At 36.7% G+C, this 24,277-nt stretch overlaps 2 protein-coding genes across 2 annotated transcripts; both read right to left on the reverse strand.

The window, feature by feature from the left end:
* Positions 1–7,078: 7,078 nt before the first annotated feature.
* Positions 7,079–10,499, reverse strand: LOC142977322 (uncharacterized). Its single transcript, XM_076121152.1, has 2 exons — positions 10,449–10,499; positions 7,079–8,021 (listed from the first exon to the last, which is right to left on the reverse strand). The coding sequence occupies exons 1-2, from the start codon at positions 10,458–10,460 to the stop codon at positions 7,131–7,133; spliced, it is 903 nt and encodes a 300-aa protein (XP_075977267.1). The 5' UTR covers positions 10,461–10,499; the 3' UTR covers positions 7,079–7,130.
* Positions 10,500–17,056: 6,557 nt separating this feature from the next.
* LOC142977172 (uncharacterized) lies at positions 17,057–23,451 on the reverse strand. The gene is made up of 3 exons (XM_076120911.1): positions 23,408–23,451; positions 19,247–19,373; positions 17,057–17,546 (listed from the first exon to the last, which is right to left on the reverse strand). The coding sequence occupies exons 1-3, from the start codon at positions 23,434–23,436 to the stop codon at positions 17,157–17,159; spliced, it is 546 nt and encodes a 181-aa protein (XP_075977026.1). The 5' UTR covers positions 23,437–23,451; the 3' UTR covers positions 17,057–17,156.
* Positions 23,452–24,277: the final 826 nt, after the last annotated feature.

Raw genomic sequence — 24,277 nt, forward strand, 5'->3', positions numbered from 1 at the left:
ATGTATGTTGTTATGACGCGATGCATGTTGCATTGCAAGGATAATAGTGTTTTGATCGCGTTGATATTTGGCGAACTGATATAATAGTCGGTCACTGACTTTATAATAACGTTTTATGATATAAGTTTAATGAAAATAATGATTTATTTGTGCTTACTGACCTCGACTACATTTGCGAATGTATTGTTGTTACTAGCTGACCAGCGCGGCACCGCTCGCATGTACTTTAAGAGAATTAAATAATTTATTTAAGGACAGATTTTAGAAAAAAGTTGTTTTCGTTTTATCCCGGGTCTTCAACTCTCTCTATGCATGGCGAATCGGTTTAGCAATTTGCATAACAGACCAACGAACAGTCTATTGCGTTGCAGGTACGTTTGATCTGTTTTTCAGTAGTACGGTTATAATTAAGTTTTGAAGTGTGCCCTACATCTTGACTCTAAAAATGGTTTGGCTGGGCAATGGCATCCTTCCAGAATATAGGGGAAGGGGGCTACAAGGGGGCTGTGTATAATACTCGAGAGGGTTATATTCATCTTTACATTATAAGTTATAATAGGCGTGATATTATATTAGTATCTCTCATGTTTATACTATTTAAAGAGTAAATAGCTAAATAGTCAAACAAAGTGCTTCAGGTACACAATTAGTAATGAATAGCACATAATATGTGACAGTGTGGTCGCACGTAGGCTTGTGGTCGCGGGTTTCTGCAACCACGGCCGGAACTTGACAATAGTAAATATAGCCTGTATGGGTGACGATATGTGCCTACTGTTGCGTCGACACACACGTAAGAATAGATAAAAATCACCTGATAGTACTTTTAGTTTTCAAAAAATAGTTAAATAAGTAGGTTCGATCCCGAGGCAACACACTAATGTCTTTTCGAAGTTAAGTGTTATCACTAGTTCCAACAGTGAAGGAAAACATTGTGATACGATCTCGCTGGCCATGTGCTATATTAATATATCATTGTTCGTACTGGCACATTGATAACAAAATTTGGGATTAAAAATTGGGTTAGCTTAGTGAAATTTAGAGAACTATAGATAGCACGCCTCCACTAATGCGAGAAAATAATCTAGATTTTTTTAAAGAAACTAATAGCGTAGCAGTCAAAAAGACATCCACAATTTTAGGAATTTTCATAGACTTTTATTGCTAATTTTGCAGTTTAGGTAGTCCATCTGGTTAACGAAATTAATCATGCCAAATTTTCCATATACAATCTTTGCTAATCATATTCAATGTTGGCGCTAAAGGTACGCAAATGAAGGCTCTTAAATCACACAATGACATATTAGGTGGTTCCAACGATGCACGTACTTGGACGTACCACTTGACATGTCATTTGTCTTCCAAATTAGCCACAATGATTTGAACTATGAACTTTAGCGCATCTGTACACGATATATAAGATAACTAGCTGACCCGCGCAACTTCGCTTGCGTCACATAAGAGAATCATAACTTTCCCCGTTTTTGTAACATTTTTCACTGGTACTCTGCTCCTATTGATCGTAGCGTGATGATATATAACCTATAGCCTTCCTCGATAAATGGGCTATCTAACACTGAAAGAATTTTTCAAATCGGACCAGTAGTTCCCGAGATTAGCGCGTACAAACAAACAAACAAACTCTTCAGCTTTATAATATTAGTATAGAAGTATAGATTAGTATAGATAAGTTAAATAATACTATTTTGATGAGACGTTGAGTTATGAGTAAACTGATTAAATGTAATGCATAATAAACATACGTAGAATGGGGTACTTTAGGAAAATATGGGTTTATTTGATTATAGAAATAATAAGTAAATAGCTCGCATTAAATCTCGAGACGAGTTCAGTTTTCCAGTTCTTGGTAGGTAAAATTAAAATATTGCTATGAATAAAACTGTAGCATGATAAATAGTGTAATTGACCTTAAACTTGGCCATTTCTTCCCATTTTTGAGTAACCCCTGTATTCAAATGTAGCCCCGTTCTACCGCTACTAAATATTACGCCTGTTTTACTTGAAGATGTAGGCAGAGTGTATGAAAAACACCCAAGATTCATCATTAACAATGTCAGTCCCATGTAATCGGGGTGCGAGCGTTTTCCTATAACAATCGTGATAACGTTATACATAAATATTAGTCGTTAATGCGTTCTTGGATTTTATATTCCTACTACTGAACTCAAGACCTAACTCCTCCCTCATTCCGGGAGGAGACCCTTGCCCAGCAGTGGGACACGATTAGATTAAATTTATTTATTTTTACTACTTAACCGAATTAAATGAAGTTTGCCATTTAGATAGTTGAAGGTAGAATTGCAATGCAAGCCGACAGTTATTTGTGACATAAATTATGAAAATTGATGGCCCATAAAAATCAAGTGAATACGCAGAATTAACAAAGTCATAAAATAGTGACCATTGCACTATTAGCTGCACGCGCTGCCGCGACTTCGTACGCGTAGAAAAAAAAAACCCGAGATAAAAATGACTTTATTTTCTTCCAGGTTATAATCTATCTGCGTCCCAAATTCTATTAAAATTCGTTCAGTAGTATTTTACCCCAAATTAACAAACATCAAAATTTTCACAGTTATAATGTTAATAGGATATATCTAATACCTGCAGTACGATAATAAGGTGATTATGACTAAATATGTCAGTCAAAGGCCAACAAGACTTAGTTGAAATGATGCCTAACTATAATATATCTAACTATGATGAGTATGATGTTCTAACTATGACTATCATAGTCTCTAGTTGGACACTCCCTGGTCTCTGACGTTAGCATATAAGGCTCTTTATTATAATCATCGATGAATTACTGTTGGTTTGATGTATTAAAACTTAATGGGTTATGTTTGTTATATCTGTGAGCGATGTGCTTTGGGATGAAGTGGAACTAAGAACTGATTGGATATTCTGGCCTTTTCTCATTGTAAACTAATGAAACCTTAATAAAAAGATATACTACATAACTGGCTAAAGACTAGGTTTGACAGGTAAACTTAATTCACTGAAGTTGTTTGATAGAGGTGCTAGGTATGTCTTAACTCTAAGGGATATTCAAACTCGCGCTTATATTCAATTGAAATTATATTTTAAAGTTATGGACAGTTAGTTTGTAAGGACCATACCCGGGGGTGTTCTTTGGTCCATGCCTGTATGTATTTAATATACATAGACTGTACACCAAGTAACCTAAACAAACATTTGTGTTGCGAAGAAATCAAACCAACAACATATTTCTCAACGGTAATAGCACATAGCAACTATTCTCATGTTCCCGCACCCGCCTTGAAACCTGTGTGTAAAGTTCAGTGAAATTAATCTCTTAGCACTGAGTTAATTGCGCGCTGATTGGTTTACGATCTCAGCATAATATACACATTTAACTCGCTTTATGTGTTTGTTCATTATGTAACTATATCCTGAACATATAGTTCGTCTAGATGTAGTGGCGGTAAGTCAAGAATCACATTTTTGAGTTATGCTCATCTGCGAAATATACGTGCTGACCAATTTACTCGATTTTAAAGTGAACAAAAAGCTATGGATATAGGACCAACATTGTAAATGGGTATAACAGGCGTGATAAATGTAAGAAATATAAAATAACGCTGTAATATTAGGTCGGGGAAAAAGTCTTTTCGCATTATAGTATGTATGAACTTGTAATAAAATCTTTTCTCTACACAAAAAAGCTCGATATTAGGTACCTCACGAGCTCACTGAAAGAAATCTAATGAACCGTGTACTCATTTGTGATTCTTGAAGCCAAAGAGATTTTATTACAAGTTCATACATACTATAATGCGAAAAGACTTTTTCCCCGATCTAATACATGGCATTTTTGAAAATTGTACGAGAGCCCAACATATTTGTTAATACCGAAATAACCGCGAAACCAAACTTTTCAGATCTCTTAAATTCATGTCTTTATAGCATAATAGGTATCACAATAATTATTCATATCAGCAAACTCCTGCGGTGCACAGAGAACACAATAATCTATTTATTATCTGAAAAAAGTGTTTTTTTGAGTTATGTCCTCACATCTGCTAAGTGTGCGATATCACATTTCCATGTAACCGGAGTTGAAGCAATTAAACTATATTGCTAATATTTCAATTGGATTATACACTGTATGTAGAGGCTGGGAGACTATTTGTTAGGTGTGTTCCTAACAGGTGGCGATTATGTGATCATCGCTGGGTTATGAGAACGCTTCTCGTATGAATCCTTAATTAAGTTTGATGTTAAAGAAATATAATAAAGTGTATTCCATTTTGAAATATACGTGTCGCCTTTAACATACATACAATAGACATAAACTACCACTAAAATAACCATTTGTAGATCACACAAATGTCTATATGTCCCATACAGGATTTAAATACCGCGACCACGCTTTGGTATCACCACTCCAGTTCAGACGGCTTTCAATAACTAAAACCAATTTTTCGAGGGGTAAAATTTTGGATCCTTACTTTTTGTGGGGAAAGCTGTGTCATGTGGTGCTGCTACTAAAAAAACTGACCCGGTAACCTTCTTTTGGTGTGTTGATGCAGGACCTTTGGAACCTTGAAAAATCTATAGGTTACTAAAAAGTGATATCATCTTAATAAATCCCAAGGTAACTGTTATATTCTCACAATCAATTCGTCCATACATAACAGACGTATGTTTCCTGTCTAAATGTACCTACATATGTAATCACAGAGTATCGCCACATTCGCTATCGATGCTAGTATGAGCAGTGTTGCCACACATTGCATTGTAAATTAGGTTCACAATTGACTGTTATTTGATCTGAACTGATTGCTTTTGAATTCAGATTGAAGTTTTAATAATTACATGTATGAGATGCTGTTATGAGTATGGATCAAATTTATACAACCTTGGATGCACATATCGTCATGAGCTTTAAAATTTGTTATGAATGCGTAGTTTTTTTTCTACCAACGGGGCCAGGAAAACAAGAACTAATTTCATCAATTTCTTCTCACATTTTTTTTCCCTTTCGAAAATCTAAAGCAAACTGAAACAGTACCTCGATTCTCTGCCACTATCTGCTACCGACTATTGGCTAGCTGTAAAAAAAAATGTATGACAATCGGTTCAGCACCTCTTGCGGGCGTCATATATTTATCATAGGCAATATTTTTGCAGTACATTTGATATGTCAAACTCTCGATACTCGAAAGTATCGATTATACAGAGGCGTGCTACATGTCTTCAATCCTTAACTATAGCTAATTGCAGGTCCCTAACCTGCAATTAGCTTTGAAGCGTTTTTGTTCGTATAGAAGTGTACAGGAAAACGCTTGGAAGAGCATAATGTTACAAATATACGCCTCATTTCCACTCTTGTTTTTAAATCATTGCAGCTTATTTACATTAAAATTATTAACTTGAAGTAATTAAATATGTTAAACATATTACACATCATTGCAGGAATATGATAAGATAAACTTAATAATAAATAATTTATGATATGTGTGTAAGAACATATCTTTCTCATTATGGAAACCACGTATATTGGTGGCGAACAGAAGCTACCACAAGATCTTGTAAAAATCGATGTTGACATCATAAAAGAAAGGCGGTAGCGGGATGTACATGAACTTTTAAGCGACATTTTTATCGAGATTTTAATGTCAAACACCCTAAAAATGTATGTGACAGGATAGTTTTGAGCATAATTATGTAAAAGCTCTACTGAACTTGTTCTTTACCTAATGATAGTAAATGTTTAAATCCTTATTTAATGATTTGAATGGTTACAATACACTCTCAGTATGTCTAACAAGGTTTTAACTTGTTTGCGAAATTCAGTTAGTTTTTATATAATTAACATATGTATGAGTGCTCAGTGTAGATCCGTAGTGAGGCGAGGTAACGTTGTGCAACACTCTCCCGTATATAGACCGAAGGAGCGAGATGTCAATGACCGCTTTGTTTACAAACTAAAACGTTTTAGGAATATTACTGCTAAAATCCAGATTATGTTAAACTTAAAGATTAGGTAAAACCTGTTTTCTAAAAGCCATGTTCATATATTATTATCTTTTAGCTCATTTCTATCTATAACTGAGTATATGCGTCTCTTTGGTACGTCACTTTATATAGTCTTGCGCTTGTCTCATCCATTGCTCCCCTGATCATCGTTAATCTCAAAATTTGAGGCGTCTTCCCTTCGTAATAAGATCAGTAGCACGATTCTGTAGGTACAATCGGAACCATGGAGTTTGACATTTAAAATGCATTGCAATAAATAGTTTCTACGACATCCGCTAGAGGCGCTGATCAGATTTTCATCCAAAATTGTTTGATAGTTAGCCTGTCGCTGTGGATACTCCATAGTAGTAGAGAATCGGGGTACATCTCAATTGGTTTGGGCTCAATTCCCATGTTCAGTAAATTAAAAGATATACATATACTTTATTGATATCTAACTATGAGTATAAGAATCCGCATTCAAGAAGATAAATATTTCCCTCTAATGAAATAAATTGTAATTATAATGATGCTTCATAAAGTTAGTAATATACTAGTTTAATATTATCAGATATGGAGCGTTTTATTTATGTGTAAGTTGAGAAGTAATATCGTTAATATGGAGATTTTATTATTACAATTAATTAAGGTAGACCTTTACGTCTACAGACATATCAATAATTTATCTATAACGATGGTTCAATTATCCATACTTATAGATTAGCTTCAATATTTTCAAAACGATTATTTCTTTCCAAAAAAACTGGCCTGTTCAATCAAGTGTAAATACTTGATAGGAGTATTTTCAAAATGATTTGATCAATAAAAGTTCATTCGAAATACACTACTGGCAAAGATTGATTTTACATTATTCTAAACATCGTCATATTTATTATTTTGGTTGCTATGTTTAGCTTGTTCGATATTGGTATCGAATATCAGCTCTCAAATTTTTTATACGAATATTAAATGTCAGAGTTTTGAACCTGAACCCTCTACGTGGGAGGTCAAAAGTTAGGTTATTACTAGCCATTACATTAGTAATTTCAAATTACATGCAAATAAAAACAAAATACTCATTTATGTTTTTAACTCATATAATTTAACAAACAATCGTAAATAACTTTTCACCACCAGCCAGATGAGGATGATTCCGGAGCGGCCTTGACTTTGATGATCTTGATGATGACTGGAGGCTGGGACGAGTGGGAGGAGTGGGGCGAGTGGGAGTGGTGGGAGTGTGGGGACGAGTGGTGCGAATGTGGGGATGAGTGGTGCAGGGACAGAGGGGCAGAGTGGCTCAGGTGCAGGGGCTCGGAGTGAGGATGATGAGAATGACTAGATAGGGATGAGTGACTTAAAGATATCGGGGCAGAATGGCTAAGGGAGATTGGGGCAGAGTGGCTCAAGGATAACGGGGCAGAGTGGCTCAGAGATAGTGGTGCAGAGTGGCTGAGAGACAGTGGGGCAGAGTGGCTCAAGGAGAGTGGGGCAGAGTGACTTAGGGACAGTGGGGCGGAATGACTCAGAGACAGTGGGGCAGAGTGGCTCAAATGTAAAGGCTCAGCATGCGAGAGGTGAGCGTGACTTAATGGCGCAGAGTGACTTAATGACAGGGGAGCGGAATGACTGATAGACAAAGGTGCAGAGTGGCTCAAAGACAGCGGCTCGGCGTGACTGAGAGACAAAGGTGCAGAGTGGCTCAGAGACAGTGGGGCCGAGTGACTTAAAGACAGCGGAGCTGAGCTCAAATGTAAAGGCTCGGCATGGCTTATATGTGCAGAGTGTATGGGAGCATGAGCTATAGGGGCGGAGATCAGCGGCGCGGCGTGCAGACTGGCGTGCAAGGGCTCAGCGTGAATGACAGGCGAGTGCGAGTAGCCGTGCGGGTCGTGGTGCGAGTGCGAGCTGTGCGGTGCGCTGAGCAGGCTGGGGGACAGGAGGCCGCCCGGCTCGCCGAAGATGCCGCGCTTAAGACGAGCCGCTGAGGCGCTCGCAACCAGCAGGACGGTGCATACCTAGGGACAAATTAACATAGAATTAGTGATATTTTATAAATAAGTATTTGGATTATTGTAGACATTCCTGTAATAGAGGAAAGTATGTTAAAAGCGAAGTTATGTGCATATCCGTATAGATGAATTCTAGGCTCTACGAAAAAATATTTTTACTATTTACTACAATAAACACATTATTTAAACACAACTCTGCCTCCTTTTATTTTTTTCATTGACATGCATTTACAGACTGCGCTAAAAGTGACAAACGATCTAACAAATTCAAACTTACTTCTACGTGATAACTCAATAACTACTAATGAATACATCGACACACGGCACAAAGAAGTTCACTGAACATTATCATAAATCAAGGTGGTTCGGCAACAAACTGACTTAATCCCACATAACGTTGCACAATAAATAAATCAAAACTATTAATATGTATAACAGATATACGCATAATTCTTAATCTACATATGTATTAATAATTTCAAGAGGTCACTACATAAATCTCAGTTGGAATATGCATTGAGCCTTGAAGTAGCAGGTATACATAAAAGTGAGCTGTGTTTTTTGGTCAGTCAGCTTGAAACCACGGCAAACATAATTTGATTAAAAGGATAGCACAAAAAATAATGTGGATAACTATAGATCCAGGGAGTTTCGTAGCGCGCGGGTCCATTTGATCGAAGGTGCATATTTAACCATAACTTTAATGCACGACGAAATTAGACATAATTATGAACACCTTTCAGAATTGCTTAATCAATTATGATCTACCGCTGCAATCGTATTTTTAATCTAGTTTTATTTATATCAAGAATCATGTGTGTCAAATAAAATGATTTAGTGTTTATTCATTTCAGCGATTTGGTCAGACAAACAGACATTTTTAATCTACCTTCATAACAAACACATAATGTGCAAGGAAATATAAATAATATAATTTATAACCACTAAGAAGCACTTCAACTTATATCAGCGATTAGTTTTAATTTCAAAGCGAATGGAACTAATCAAATACATATATTTATGATTATGATATTGAATATTTTATAATACTTCCGGTTCAGAAAGTAGGCTTTATGGAAATTAGGAGATGAGTATTATTTACTTCTTCCCGCGAGCCACAGTTTAAGCAACAAAAACTTATTTGGTTCTTGAGTGAACTGTACATGAATTAGTCTTTATTTTAAAAAAAATTTGAAAAATATGTAAATCGTTAACTGTATGCCCCGAATTTTAATATTTGTTTATGGGGCTTCCACTTACGGGAAAGGAGGTACCCGTAAGTTGTATCATGGTAACACAAAGTCACAGGTGTGTGGCTATATGAATACTGGATACAACAAAGAAAAACCGTTTCAACTTTACGTTTCAACCTATTTAGTATAGATCCAAAACAACATGTTATACTGATCTATAAGTAACTAGACGTCCTGTAAAATTCAGCCAGAACACCGAATTTCACACAGTCTCTCAGTCAACCTACCGTAGACAACAAATTCAATTATATTAAAACCATTACAATAACAAATAGTACAACCTTACGTGAACTTATTCAGTGACGCAACGAACTAATATAATTCAACAATTGTAATGAACTGTCTCATAAGTTATAGTAACTTGTAATGCTGAGCCTCCTCTGCCGCGAGCAATACGATGTACTGTGAGATAGTTCGCCAATTAATTGCTTTTACAAACACTACAGACGCAATAACTATTCGTTTTAGAAATATTACGTGTGAGAATTTTATGTGATCGTCATTATTTACAAGACTTTGCTGAAACTATATATTTTCAGTTGTTGCCTCCTGTGTATTTTCGGAACTGAGATGAGAATAAGTGGTCCGTCGTTAAAGCATCAGCCGAATCCCTTCACAGTGTGTTTTTCAGAAAGAAAACAAGCCATGCCGTCCCCACATAACATTGGATAAGAACATGACGAATAAGAAGAAGACTGAGACAGTTGATGTCTGAAATGCACCGTGTAGTTTTAGTATTATAATATACTTTCAAAATAGCTTCCTACTAAACACAATGGGAGCAGATCTGTTGTTAGTGCAACATTTATCAATAGTTATTTTGATTCTTATACTTGTTCTGTGGACTGACAACTCGATCACTAGATATAAATAAATATTGAGATGGTTGAGGAACAGTCTCAATAATATCAAGTTATACTGACTACAAAGGTAACACTCTCAACTTTTGTCTTTCCCATCTACTAATACAAATAAGAAGAAGAAGAATACAAATAATGACACCAATACGTAAGAATATACTGCACACCGATAAGTTCAAAGCTCTAGTACTATAACAGAAGCGCCGGGCCACCCTTTATCTATACGGTCTTTTAAACTGACAAAATATTGCTTATGAACTAACAATTACGACTCACTTTTGATATCACTATCACTACAGGAAGTAAACAAAACTACTTACAAACAACTTCATATTTCCGTGCGAAGGTTCACAGTGACTGCACAGATTTGACTTGCCACCAAGTTCCGGTGACAATTTATACCAATAGGGGGCATCACTAATTAGTGTTGCGCCACCGAGCCCTTCTGACGACATCTTACACAATCATATCGATACATATTTGTAAATAGCTATAAAGTTTTGAATACGCAATGAGGATTACACGTGGCATTGGGAGTACAGGGTCGATGAGGGTTCAGACGCAGGTCATAGTTTGTACTTGTCAGGGTTGGAGCTACATGTAACATCTTCTATATCTTACATCATCTTATATTAAACTGGTGGGTAAATAAGCTGGAGTACGTCTTTCAATAAATTGAGTTCAGTAGCGCGATTCTCTATCACTATCGGCTATCAAGAATCGGTTCCCTATAGAGAACATTTGTATGAAAGTCTGAGCAGTGCCACTAGCGGGTGCTGTAGGAACTATTTTTGTGGTAATGGCTAACTCTAGATACTCGACAGTACGGACTACACAGAATCGCGCTGCAAGTCGTTCAGAAATGACCATAAATAGATAGTAAAACCAATTGTTAGTTGCAAAGGTGCAAGAAGAAGGAATATTTGGCTTGATAACTCTTCAACTACTTTCTGGTGTAGATGGTTAAGAAAGCATTCTTTCATGCGAAGAAGTGTTAAAAAATAAAGGTAATTTTTAAAGACAACTCCCGCGCTAATGTTTTATTTTGTGTCGCTTGTGTCTTTACAAACAACCGACAAAAAGTAAGCCCAGACCGGAAACAACTATTTGTGGAGCGCACAAATAATTGTTCCATACGGAAATCGAACCTACGACCTCCCGACGCAATAGGCGTGGTGACCATAACCACTGCGCCACGGAGGCAGACAAATACTAAGTTATGGGAAACTTAAAGTGTTGATTTATCCATCGATGCTCCCAGAACAATATTCTCCTTATGGCGGTCCCTACATATTCTGTAGACACGTCCAAGTTATCCAATAGCTTTAAGTACCGGCCCTTAATTGATTGATGACGTATTCAAAGCTTGATCTCTACGTTGGTTTAAGGCACAGCGTGTGGGCCCGTCTGACAATAATGTGTATTTATTACTATTTATTATATTGATAACTACTTCCTCATGTTATATAACAGTTAATATACATACTTCATCTAACTGGTTTGTATGAAGATGCATTCATTTGCATATGGGAACTGCTCGGCGGTTAAAACGCTTCGCACATTTCTTACTGTTAGGACAAAACATAGCTTTCTTACCCCCGATTTCTGAGTACATTTAGCGGTAGTTTATCTATTCAATAGCTTTTTTTATATAAGTAACCCCCGGTTTCTGAGGTACATAGTGTTTAACACTAGACTTCATAGCATTTGTGTATCGATACGCTATAAAGGCAGAGGTTATTTTTTCTTATAGGAGGGTCGTAAAATCAACAGCCAAATTCAGTATGGTTCTGAGAACGAAAACATGTGGTGCTAAGTGTTGCCTTAGTGTGGGCAAAGGAGGAAACAAATAAAACATAGTTTTTAATAATCCCATAATGCCGATTGTTGTGTCTTCAGCTCTATACTGACTAAGTAAGTATATAGTGGGTCAAATCGTCTCTGAAACGAAAATCAGGGAAAATAATATTCCTAACATTGAATGCCTAGAATACAAGATCTACTTGGTAAACGACTTTAACAAAAAACGTAAGCAGCCTACACTAGAAGCTATATGAAAGAGTCACTCCACAGTTTGCTTGTACGTATCTCGTAGGAATATATTGAAAACTGAATCAAATAACGATTAGGTATAAGAAGATTGCTATTCTTGCTGATTTGTGCTCAGCTTGGTTAACTCACTTTTTATTACTGTTGAATCGAATGTTGGCAAATACAACAATAACTAATAAAAATTACAGTTTAGTAATTACAGCGGTGGAGGATGAAGGAACTACCGATATAAAAAATGAACAAACGCTAAGCGCCTTGTACAATAAAAAGGCAATAACTACTAGGCGTATTGCTAATATAAATCACGAAGGAGTCCTGAACTATAGACTATACTAGACGAATACAAAATGAAGTTACATATTATATCGTAACTATTAGTCATAGATAAAAATAAATTAAAGCACTTAAATTTATTGTAGTGTGCTATGTTTATGTATGGTCTAAAACTCTTGTATTTTATTCTTCTTATATATTTACTAGCGAAGTTCAATCTTTTCTTACTATTATTCTAACTTTACATCGATAACTTAAAAGGTACCGATGTAACGTGTTAACAAATGTTTTAAATGTCATCCGTCAGAGCGCCCTTCAGTTCTGCGCCGAATGTCAATCATTGACCTTGTACTTACCTCCACATAAACTATAACATCAACAGCTAATTATTACAAGTTTGGAGTATAAAATCTACATAAGTATTATGAAAAGGGTGGTGACTTTTAACCATTGACCAATTTTCAATGCTTTTGTAGAGTTCGTGTTAATGGTATTTAACGTATCCAGTAGCAAAGCTATTCAATGAGTTAATCTTTTAGGCTACTAAATATAGACTTTCTTTAAAGATCCTAACAGAAAATCTGTGTAATAAGTTCAGTTGGTTAGCTTGCGACTATACGGTCAATGGGGCCTGTGCCGAAACATCAAGCAATTCAAGGTAAAATGCAAATTCATGTTAATTCCTGTATAATCTTAGATAAGAAATTTCATCTTCGCCGCCGCCGGTACAAATCTGTCTTAATAATTTAACCTAGTCATTTATATATCTCACAATACTATGTGTTTGTTATATGTTAAGTAAACTTTCCTAACTTCTGGCGCAGTACAGGTGTAACTTGTTACGGTGTTAGTTAACTGTACATGTAGTGTACTGTAAATACCTACATAAGACCTGTGGGCATCACGAAAACAGTCTGATATTGATTTCGTTCAAATGTAAAGGATACATTTTAAATTGATAAGTCTTACATTTTATTCAAATTACATGCGAGCGAAGCCGCGCGGTTCTGCTTGCTACTTTATAACTTAGGTACTACTAAACTTAATCCTTACAAAAATAATATAGTACTCTTATATTACAGTGTTTTAAGATGTGCACCTAAATACTAAAAGTGTGAAGTGAACTCTAAGGAATTAAAGCTTGCACCTTGGAGTTATCAGTCAGTAACGAATCATCGGACTTCTTTCTTTAAAGCGCGGCGGACTCTTCATAGATCGATAGACAGCTAGCCGTCTAGTCGTCCGCACAAGTCTAATACCAGATAGTACTTTAACTAGTCTTACTAGATAGTACTGATAGTGGACCGTGAGACTCGTACGTGTCATGTCGCAACACAGGCGCCGCCCGACGCCGAATGGCACCAGTTTTTGTGCCCGCTATTAGGGCTGCTATTGCTGGTAGCCGCTAACGTTTCCGCACACCGGCCTACATTTATACAAGATCGATTAGCTGTGTCAAGTGACGTGTGGGAGGCTAATGAGACTAGGAAGTTGAGAACTGATTGACGAATATTTGCAAGTTATTTCTTAGGTACTTTTGCTTCTTATTGGACTATCTATATTATCCACCCGCGGCTTTGCCCGCAAGAAATCTTACCGCTACCGGAATTTAAAAAATAAACCTCTTTTAGTGCTCACTAGTCACTCAGTCACGTAAGAGTATAGTATACTTATTGATTTATAAAGCAAGAATATTATATATTTTTGGAATAATATTGAGGTTTCGCTAAATAAATTACATTTCTTCAGTGGACCAGTTCACGAAAAGGTCGGATATTTCATGTTTTTTTTACCGAAACTCAAGAGCAATCAAATAATGCTTCTTTAGCCTTCTTTTGCTTTTGTTTTTCTTAGAAGGTGTTAAAACTAAACAATATAATTTCTTTAAAATTCGTTTATTAAAATATGTCATTCCTTTATTGAAAGTCATGAACTTTCCCACATTATTATATGTTACCGGTGACCCTGTGTGCAAATCACATAGTGTCCCAGTAAGGCAGAGCTTTGTGTGCTCATTCGGGCGCGCGGCGCGGCTCGCAGTGACGTCACACCGTTTATGTACTGTTTGTTTTTGCACAAACGTCGTCGAAAAACTGTGCACAGATAATTGTTAAGTGTTGCGACACACATAAATGCGGTAGGTCGAGGTACTATAGTCTGACAACTTTGTAAAGAGACATGTATGCGAGGTTTGCGGCTGGCGGATGTGTACAAAATTCAGAATGTAGAGTGTAGTCCTACAAATTAATATAGAGCCGTGTAGGTAAGGTTCGCGGCTGGCGGATACATGCAAAATTCAGGGTTTAGAACATTAGTGCTGGCAGATTTTATGATACAGCTACTTTGTTTTAGAAATACACGGAATACACGAATTATAAATTATAATTTAAATAAGTGTCAAGGCTCTCTACTAAGTCGTCGGACTATAGCGGTACTCCGCGGCACTGGAGGCATTGTGCGTGTTTTTAACAAGTGTTGACTTGTTTTGGATGATTTTATCGCCTGTTATTATAAGTTTATTTATTTCTGCTTGTAGGTGGCCTGTGCTGACAATATAATATTAATAAAATAGTCTCCATTAGCAGCATCTGTTGATACTGTAGATTGTCAGTTAGTTTCAGTTCCTAGTTTATGTTTCTCCTTGCTTAGCGAGGTATAACAATCACATTATAATCGAACCTAACTACGGCAAGGACGATTATTTCCGATTCTGATTTGAAAATGTATGAAATTATCGAACCAATTGAAAATATGGAAGCAAACGAAAAGTTTCACCTCATAGTAAAATATCGATGTAAAAATAGTCTGTAAAGACAAACAAAAACGTTAATACATTGGCATGACAAGTATCCTTCAAGAAATCATAACTCTGATATTTATCAAGTATGTAGTAATCACTACATACCTAAAACATAACATCAGAACTCCATCTCAATAAATTCCGATAAAACGAAACGCAACTCAATAAATTAGAAAGGTAAGTCCTAATAAAATGCGTCATGAATCCGCACTGGTATCTTAAAAGGGCACAAACACATAAATAGTGCAAATACTGGGCGTTTCTGACAAATGTGGGGGAATTATGAAACTGCACTCGATACTGTACGGTGTTTTATACGGTGGCAACACTGGCGACGTGCGTGTGGGGAAATACACTAGATTGAATTGAATAATGGACATAGGTGTGGTGTAGTGGGAACTTGTTTTAAAATCACGACAAATGAAACTACTTATTAAACTTAGCTATTTCACTAAATGGCTATTTAGAGTCTTAGTTCACTGCAGCACATAAAGCTCCTCCCGTTAACGTCAGTCATTCTTGTACTGTGCCAGCTTTGTACAAGTTTTTTTAAATAACTTTAATAAGCCATCGACTTATGTGAAAATAGACAATTGTAGCTGTAAGGTTGAATGTGACGTCATTCTAAAAATCTGAAATATTCTCGATTATAAATTAATCAATATCCAAACCATAGTTAATTACTTCATATTATTGCAAACAACAACTTTTACGATCAGCTTGAAAATATCGCGGAAAAATTACATTACTAACGTAACCTCCTAACCTGAATACGTAAAGCCCTTGAAGGAAACATAAGTCACAGGTTACACATCAAACCTCAAAGGCTGTACCTCTATAAAGGAAGCCGGTAATTATCATCTAATCAACACATCACAGCGCTTAGCTCATAAACACATTCGCAATATAAACAACCACCATTACCTACTAAGTTTCGACAACTTCCGCCGGCGACACTTCCGGTTGCGACAGCGCCATCTAGTGATTCATTGAATAATTCATCGATCGGGGATATATGCCACTTTACTATGAGCCTAGCTTATTCGCCTGACGACGCTTATATGACTTGTTATACAGAAATTGTTTTTTTTTCTGGTGGAATTTCTATATAACAAGTGGAATAGACAGCTCTTATCTAGACTTCTAATAGGAATTAAAATAACTATAATAGTATCTCAGGTGTCTTAGCTATATATACACTATTATAGCAATACAACTGAAATTGAACACAGAAAGTGGTAGATTATAATAATAAATACACACGGACGAAACCAAGGATCAGAACTATTAAAAGTTTCAGAGAAACGCAAACAGGTGCAGTCAAAAATGTATTTCAAATATTGATTAAATAATTTACTTAATGAAAGACTGCGGTCACTGAGTGTGAGCTGGGGTAGTGTCTTTAAAGAAATGTAATATAATATCTCTTCATGTGAGTATTAGAACATTGCTTCATGTAATTAGATAGTAATGCTCAATGAAATATTAAGTCATTTACTACGAGTACACCCGCGTGTGTGTATGCATGTTTCACAACGAACTAGATTAGATTACAGTACCAATTTATACTGTTTCCTTACAAAAGCAATCGTACGCACAACAAGTATATTAATTGTGATATTATCATTTGTCTTCTCCTAAACTTTGGTTTGGTCGTCACTGAAACTTTAACTGAAAAGTATGAATACGTTCTGTTACCCTTGTATCACCGTGGAGCTTATACGATCGTGCGTGTATGCTCTATAACTAGCTTCACTTGCCACCCGTTTTACATCATAGGTAACCAAAATAAAATCACCGCAATACATAAAAAAAAGAAAAATTTAATCCCCAGACATAAAATTTACAAGAAATGGATCACGAAACTTACTAATTTGGCACTAAACACTCAAGCACTGTCACTTTAATGCCAGCCATGACCGAGGCTGCCGATGAGGGGGCCGCCGTAGTGGAGCGGGGCGGCATAGCTGTGGGAGACGATAGGAGCAGACGCGACAACACCGTGGCCAAGGCCGAGACCGTACCCATGGCCGAGACCGTACCCGTGGCCGAGGCCGAGCCCGTATCCATGTCCCAAGCCTATTCCATGGCCGATGCCGTAGCCGCTGCTGATGATGGGCGCGCTATGGCTGATGAGCGGCGCGCTGTGCGAGTACAGGCCGAGGCCGTGCCCGTAGTAGCCGTGGCCGAAGCCGCCGTAGCCGCCGTAGCCGAGGCCGAGAAGACCGCGCTTCTCGTTTTTCTTCTCCTCGGCGGCTGATACCAGCGCCACGGCAAGAACGAGGACACACAGCTGAAACAAATGGAACAAAATTTAACATGTTTACTTTCAGATTGTATGTAATACAGGTATGTGCCCTACCCTACATGACTGTGCAGTCCACTCGGGGCGCAGGTGTATGTCTAATGCATTAGCCACCTTAAAGAAAAAGGTATGTGCCCTGTGAGAGTCGAACCCCCAACACACAGTAAAGTGATCACAAACGTCATTAAATGATTGATTATAACAAAACCTTATTACCCAATACAGCTCTAACATTTAACGTAAACGCAATCAAAACAGTATCGATACAATAAATAATAGTTGAATGCAAATATGCAATCGAGGGCATGTATTGCCTCTTGCCTCCGTCGGAGTATATCAATCTGACATTAGCGCGGTTCGTGACGGTCGCACGGTTGTTACGAGGCACAGGCGTTTGTCTTGTGGCCAACGTGCATTGTGGTGCATTCACAATGCAGTAAGAACTTTGTTGTGTTAATCGGCAATATGGCAATATAATGGCAATAACTTGGCAACATGGTAAATGATAACGTACGATAACGAGAGGTTACTTGTTAGTAAATGTTGTACCGAAGTTATCAGTACGTAATCAAATTCAACATATCGAAACAAGTGTTCGCAAAAGTTGTATAATAAGTAAGCTTAATTCAATGCCGAAACGTCAAGTAGAACGCAGAATGCATGATCGTGTTAATCCTATGTCATTTTGAATGATGACTATGAATATGACTTAGTGCTAGTTTCTCGAGTAATATATAGGTGTTGGATAACCTAACTGAATCATTAAATGACAGCCAAGATATGAAACAATTAATCAGCCTACCCTTTCTTCCGCCGACTCCAACATAGTTGATGTTGGAGTCGGCTTTCAGTCTCACCCGATGCAACTGAGTACCAGTACCTATTTTATATCGAATAACTGCTTATCGGCTCAGTTACCTGTTCTAACACGAAACCCCTATGTCAGACTTCGAAGCTTCTGATTACAAGAAACGACTGTCACAGATCTTTGAAAATGACAGCCGGGCCTCACTATTTAACGTGCCTTCCGAAATTATGATGCTCATTAAAACACTACCAGCAGTGTGGATGCACCATAGTCAACGTTCGTTAGTTTCAAATGACAGAGTGGGAACCATACCCTGTGCATTTGTTAATTTGACAACACAAGGTGAATATTAATCGTAGGATATGTAGTAAACAGTTGACATTCAAACCGCGGTAACTCGTTGATCTTTAAAAGGCTTTTAAAATAACATGGGCTTTTTTAGGTTAGTAGGCTCGAATTACTACTGCTCTATAAGCGTTAACATTTCTGATAAGAGTTATCGTGTGACTTTTATCTTAACTATGTCGATTGTCCAGGTCTTTAATAACATGTACAAATAGGCTTTTATACGAAAGCATTGATAAACTTGTAAATCGTCAAAAGAATGAAAATAAAAGTGTTTAAGTTACTAAGCGATATTTTAAAGCTTCTCATAGCTAGAGGGAGGTTTCTTAGTCTAGATTTCTAAATGTTGTTATCTCAAAAATATATTTAAATGTAGACTTACTATATTATTTCACAATAAAAATATTTGTCATGGAAAGAGTAATTTTTATCATTTTTTTTATCATTTGCCCAAAACAGGAAGTATTTTGTACTTAGTCGCAAATATTATTATTATTATATATTATAAATATAAAATAAAATATAATAAACTTACAGCAGCCTTCATATTTGTTGTGTACAGTGTGGTTGTGGGAGCACTAGTCCCGCACAGGCGTCCGCGAGCCTTATAAATGTTCCTAGCGACCCCCGCTAGCCACCGAGCGCACACGCCGCCCAGTACACTGAAGGACCACACATTAAAAACATATACTATAACTATATATTCACTAGGTATCTTACCTGTGTGCGTTTGTACTTGGACTTTACTTAATTACTAACTTTACCCCGCGGCTCCATCCGCAAATTTTAAATAAAATATTGCGTATTTAGGAAGGAAACGTGGAATTAGGTGCGACAGTGTTGCAATATTGTTGAATTAAACGCTGTGACTCATGATTACTTGTATCGGAAACTTAAGTAAGTATATAAAAATGCTGCCAACGACATCTCTTGCTTATTTTAGATACTTTTAAAAAAACTTCTTCGTATTGATGATGTTTCTGAAGATATTATTTCATCTCTTATATGTACATATATGAATGTCCGAAGATTGCGTCCAAACAAACCTCTCTACATAATAATATTAGATAACGCTGAACTTTACCGTTAATTGTGTTTGTAGATAATGTAATAAGACTAAATCTACATTGTATTGGCTCTTGAGTGTTTATTGCATTAAGTATCTACTAATATCGTTGCAATGTTGGCTCTTCTTAAGATAAAAGTTTAATTTAAACTGATTATTTTATAAAACCCTAGCTGACCCGCGCAGCTTCGCTTGCGTCACATAGGAGAGAATGGGTCACATTTTTCGCCGTTTTTGTAACATTTTTACTGATACTCTGCTCTTGTAGGCGTATAGCCTTCCTCAATAAATAGGCTATCCAACAGTCAAATAATTTTTCAATTCGCACCAGTAGTTCCTGAGATTAGCGGGTTCAGAAAACAACCAAAAATCTTCAGCATTATAATATTAGTATAGATTTATGAGATTTCAGATTATAACACGTAACGGTCATATAACACGTAGGATATTTGTAACAATTACTGAAACTACAACCGGGTTAGGAATTAAGGTGGAGTCATACGAGATGGAGGTACTAGCAAGAACTTTCAGACCACTCTATTTAATAATAATAATTTTAACCCGTTAAGGTCCCACTGCTGAGCAGCGTCTCCTCCAGTAATTAGAGAGGGGTTAGGCCTTGAGTCCACTACGCTGGCCAAGTGCGGGTTGAGGACTTTGCGTACCTTCAAGAACTATTTTTCTTCACCGTTGGAGCATGTGATAATCATTTCTAATAAACACATAGGTTCGAAAAGTCATTGGTGTGCTGCCTCGGGTTCAAACCTGCAACCACTTGCGTGGGAGGTACCAACTTACACTACTCGGCTATCCCTGCTCTTCTAATCTACATACTCGTATATATTATTCAAACTGACTTGAAAAGGTTGTGTGTTTTATTTGCGATATCAGTAGGTTAGTATAACTTACATACTTATAATGGTACAAATGTTACGATGTATGATAATACTGACACTTGTTATATATAACTGGACACATTTGTGCGTTTTCCGGAAAAAATACATGGTTATTTTCTTTTGTGGACTAGTTTTGTTACGTTTACAGTGACATAATAGTGATGACGAAAGGATGTAACGATATTAATAGGATTTAGACGCGGTTGTTTATTCTTTTCTAGCGAGCTACTTTTCAGCTCTTTTAGATAGGTAAAGCTATCAACAAGGGGGGACTACCTACAAACTAAGCATGAATTAATGTGCCTCGGGATATATTTCACAGCTTAAAACTTTACAATGTATCCTAAATGTCTTTTTTAAAAATTAAATAAAAAATCAGCACCATTGCAAAAAAGTAAGCCCTCGTAACCAATTGAAAACACAGACTAACCTTACAAGAAACTTCTAATCATCAAATTGAATAACCGAACCAAAAAGCTACAATAGTAATAGTAATAACAATGAATCACATCGGTTCTAAGTACAGGTCTCACAATAGGGCGTGAGACCTAACATTGTGTCCTAGACGTGCCTACATAGTACCTACTAGACCATTGATCTAATACAAATGCCTTATTATTGTTCGTTAATACTACGTAATGTATTGTGTACTGTAATTATATCATTGTGAGTTTTTATCTGTTTGTTAGTTCGAATATCAAGAACGACTGAATAGATTTTTGTTAAGACTTTGATGTTTGGTGTTTTGTAGTTATCTCGCTATATTAAGAACTATAGATAAAATGAAAAGGTTTAAAGGCATAGATAGTCGCGTGAATTACGCGTGGGTTAGCAATGTAATAATGAAGATGAAGTAAGAAAAAGCTCTAATTGAAAAGTAAATGAAAACATTATGTAGGTCTTAGTGGGTGTTATCAAGGCTGAGAAAAGATAAAAAAGCACTCACTAAAAACAATGACTGTCCATATTCTTCTACATATGTGCTAAATGCATGTAATATCAATATTACCATTGCATTCAACTAAGCTTACAGAAGAAACGCCTGTCAAAAAATAATAGCAATATGTTTTTCCGCAACTTGCTAGCACAAAAACACTTTCTTATAAAGATTAGGTATTGACATTGCGTGTGTAAATGTCTACTTACGTATCGTGATCTACAACATTGGTTTACATTTAAGGATTCCGATTAAGATTAAAGCTTCTATAGGTCATTTTCGAAGATCTTTGACAGTCGTTAACAGTAGTCATAAGCTTGAAAGTCTGACAACCAGTCTTTCCGAAGGGTATTGTGTTTATACCCAAGTCACTGGGTTGTGGAGGTCAGATAGGTAGTCGCTCCATGTAAAACACTGGTATCCAACTGCATCCGGTGAGACTGGAAGCCGACTCCAACATAGTTTGGAACAAAGGCTAAGCGAAAAGCGAATATATAGGTAAAACAGCAAGTGGTAGTTGAACTTCCTAACGTCCCTAAACCCTAAGTGAGTTGATTTAACTACCCAAAACACTATCGTCGTTTTTACTCCTAACTACAAGGATTTTTCCTTGTAACTTTTACCTATACGTATGTACGCAATGCGCTACGATTAAATATGGCATATTTGGGTAGGAATTAGTCAAAACCAGTGAGTGAAGAATGTTTGTGAGTAAACAGACGCAAAAGGAGTTGGTCTGCGGTCGATAGTACTTTTGTATTGGCTAATCAAATTACTATGTTGGGTGGTCTGGTCTAGATAAATACTTATAATGTTGTATTTTGTAAGGCACATTGTTGATTGCATTACCTACATATTATTATTAATATGTCCTATGCGTAGGTTTATCGTTATCGGTCAATGAAAATGGCTGTGGAAATAGCTCAGCTTACTGTTAAATCACTTAGATTCCTATTTGATTACTGTGCCGGGAAAAGTGTTATAAGGTTTTTCTAATTTCTTTAAAAACTGAACTTACTACCTCGGCTACTATTAATAGCATAGATCTAACCCCCGTTTTTGGGGTACATTTAGCGGTATTTGATTTATTCCGTAGTGTATAAGCTGATATAAGAATGTCAGTTGTTTTGGTATTAATAAGCTTGCCCCTGATTACATGGGACTACAATATTATTTGTAAAATGTGTGTATTTCATACACCTCAGCTCCTTGGGTATATAAATTGTGTGTTCGGGTAAAATCTAGATAACATAGTTTCCACATGAATGTACTACTATTTAAATAAATGTAAAGCGTGTCATGTAGAGACAAATTAAAGTTTTAAGTTGTAGTGCCGTAATTTCCATATATCGCAACTATGGACCGTAGCATGTAGATATGTGGTGTAAAACTAATTCAAACCCACACTAAACAAGTAAGTAACATGGCTACAAGTTTGTATGCAAAATTATACAGACTTTTTGTGAGACCAAGTGTCTATGCTGATTCAATTATTTTTTATCTTTAAACTACTTCCTAAGTAAAGCAACCTACTAACTCGGTAGACCTAGAATGTATTTCTTATTAGGTGGAATTATACTGAAGTTTTTCCCGTATAACAAATCCAAAATTAGTCGGATATTGAGAGATGTAAGTAATTGCTTTTAAATTTGCGAAAAGGGGTCCTTGGCTTAAGAAAATTTTAAATGAATACCATATATAGCTGCTGTCGCTGCAGCCGCAGACAGGTGGTTTAACTTACACACACGGAAAAAAGATTTGCGAGAGTCACATAGTTTTACTACTTTACTTTTGTACCTTGCAGTGTATGAAAAAGTCCACGGCATTTAGATGAGTCCTCCCTCTGAAAGTTATTTCTGCTAAGCGGGTGTAATCTACCGCATCTGGAAAAGTATGTACCATATAAAATGGAGAAAAATATACAAATAATGTACATTACTACATTCTACATAATAACTTGTCAAAAACAAACATTTAAAACAGCAGTAAGACATAATAGTGTAGTGCAACCTGTAATACAGAGTAATAACACGTATCAGAGAGTGACACGGCCTTGTGTTTAATAACGCTCGTGCTCGTAGGGGAGCAGTTAGGGGACCCTTTCTAATGTGCCGCCATATCCTCACAGGATATCAGGCGATGTGATTGTAGACACAGTAAGCGAAGATAAGTGTAGCTTGGACGGCGGTCAACGTTGTTAAGAGTATTGTTATTCTGATTGAAATATCATCTTCGATAAATTACTTCGGCTCCAATCGGCTTTCTTGGGTCCAAATAATGGTTCGGAGGATACTTAGGGCTATCTTTACTTAAGTATCGAATCTTTATGTTTATAAGCTCCCCAGCAATCGTAGCAAAAAGAAATGATTCCTTGGAAGAAGAAGTTAGGAGGAAAAGATATCAATGAAAAAAGCGACTTAGATACCTACCATATTTTATTAAGTTATCTGTGTACACTGTGCGCGCGCACCACTCGGAGATATTCTTATGTGATCGGAATAGTTCATGCGACATTACCACTAACTACCACAGCCTCCGGGAACACACTATTTAACTCATCTGCGCTTGACGCCTTGATGCGTGACACATTAATAAGTCAATCAATCAGTTCGCCGACTGCTAACAGTATTTCGTTCAGAATCTAGTTTTAATTCAAGTTTTGCAATA

The sequence above is a fragment of the Anticarsia gemmatalis genome, chromosome 12 (assembly GCF_050436995.1).
Source record: "Anticarsia gemmatalis isolate Benzon Research Colony breed Stoneville strain chromosome 12, ilAntGemm2 primary, whole genome shotgun sequence".
In the NCBI taxonomy this organism is placed as follows: domain Eukaryota; kingdom Metazoa; phylum Arthropoda; class Insecta; order Lepidoptera; family Erebidae; genus Anticarsia; species Anticarsia gemmatalis.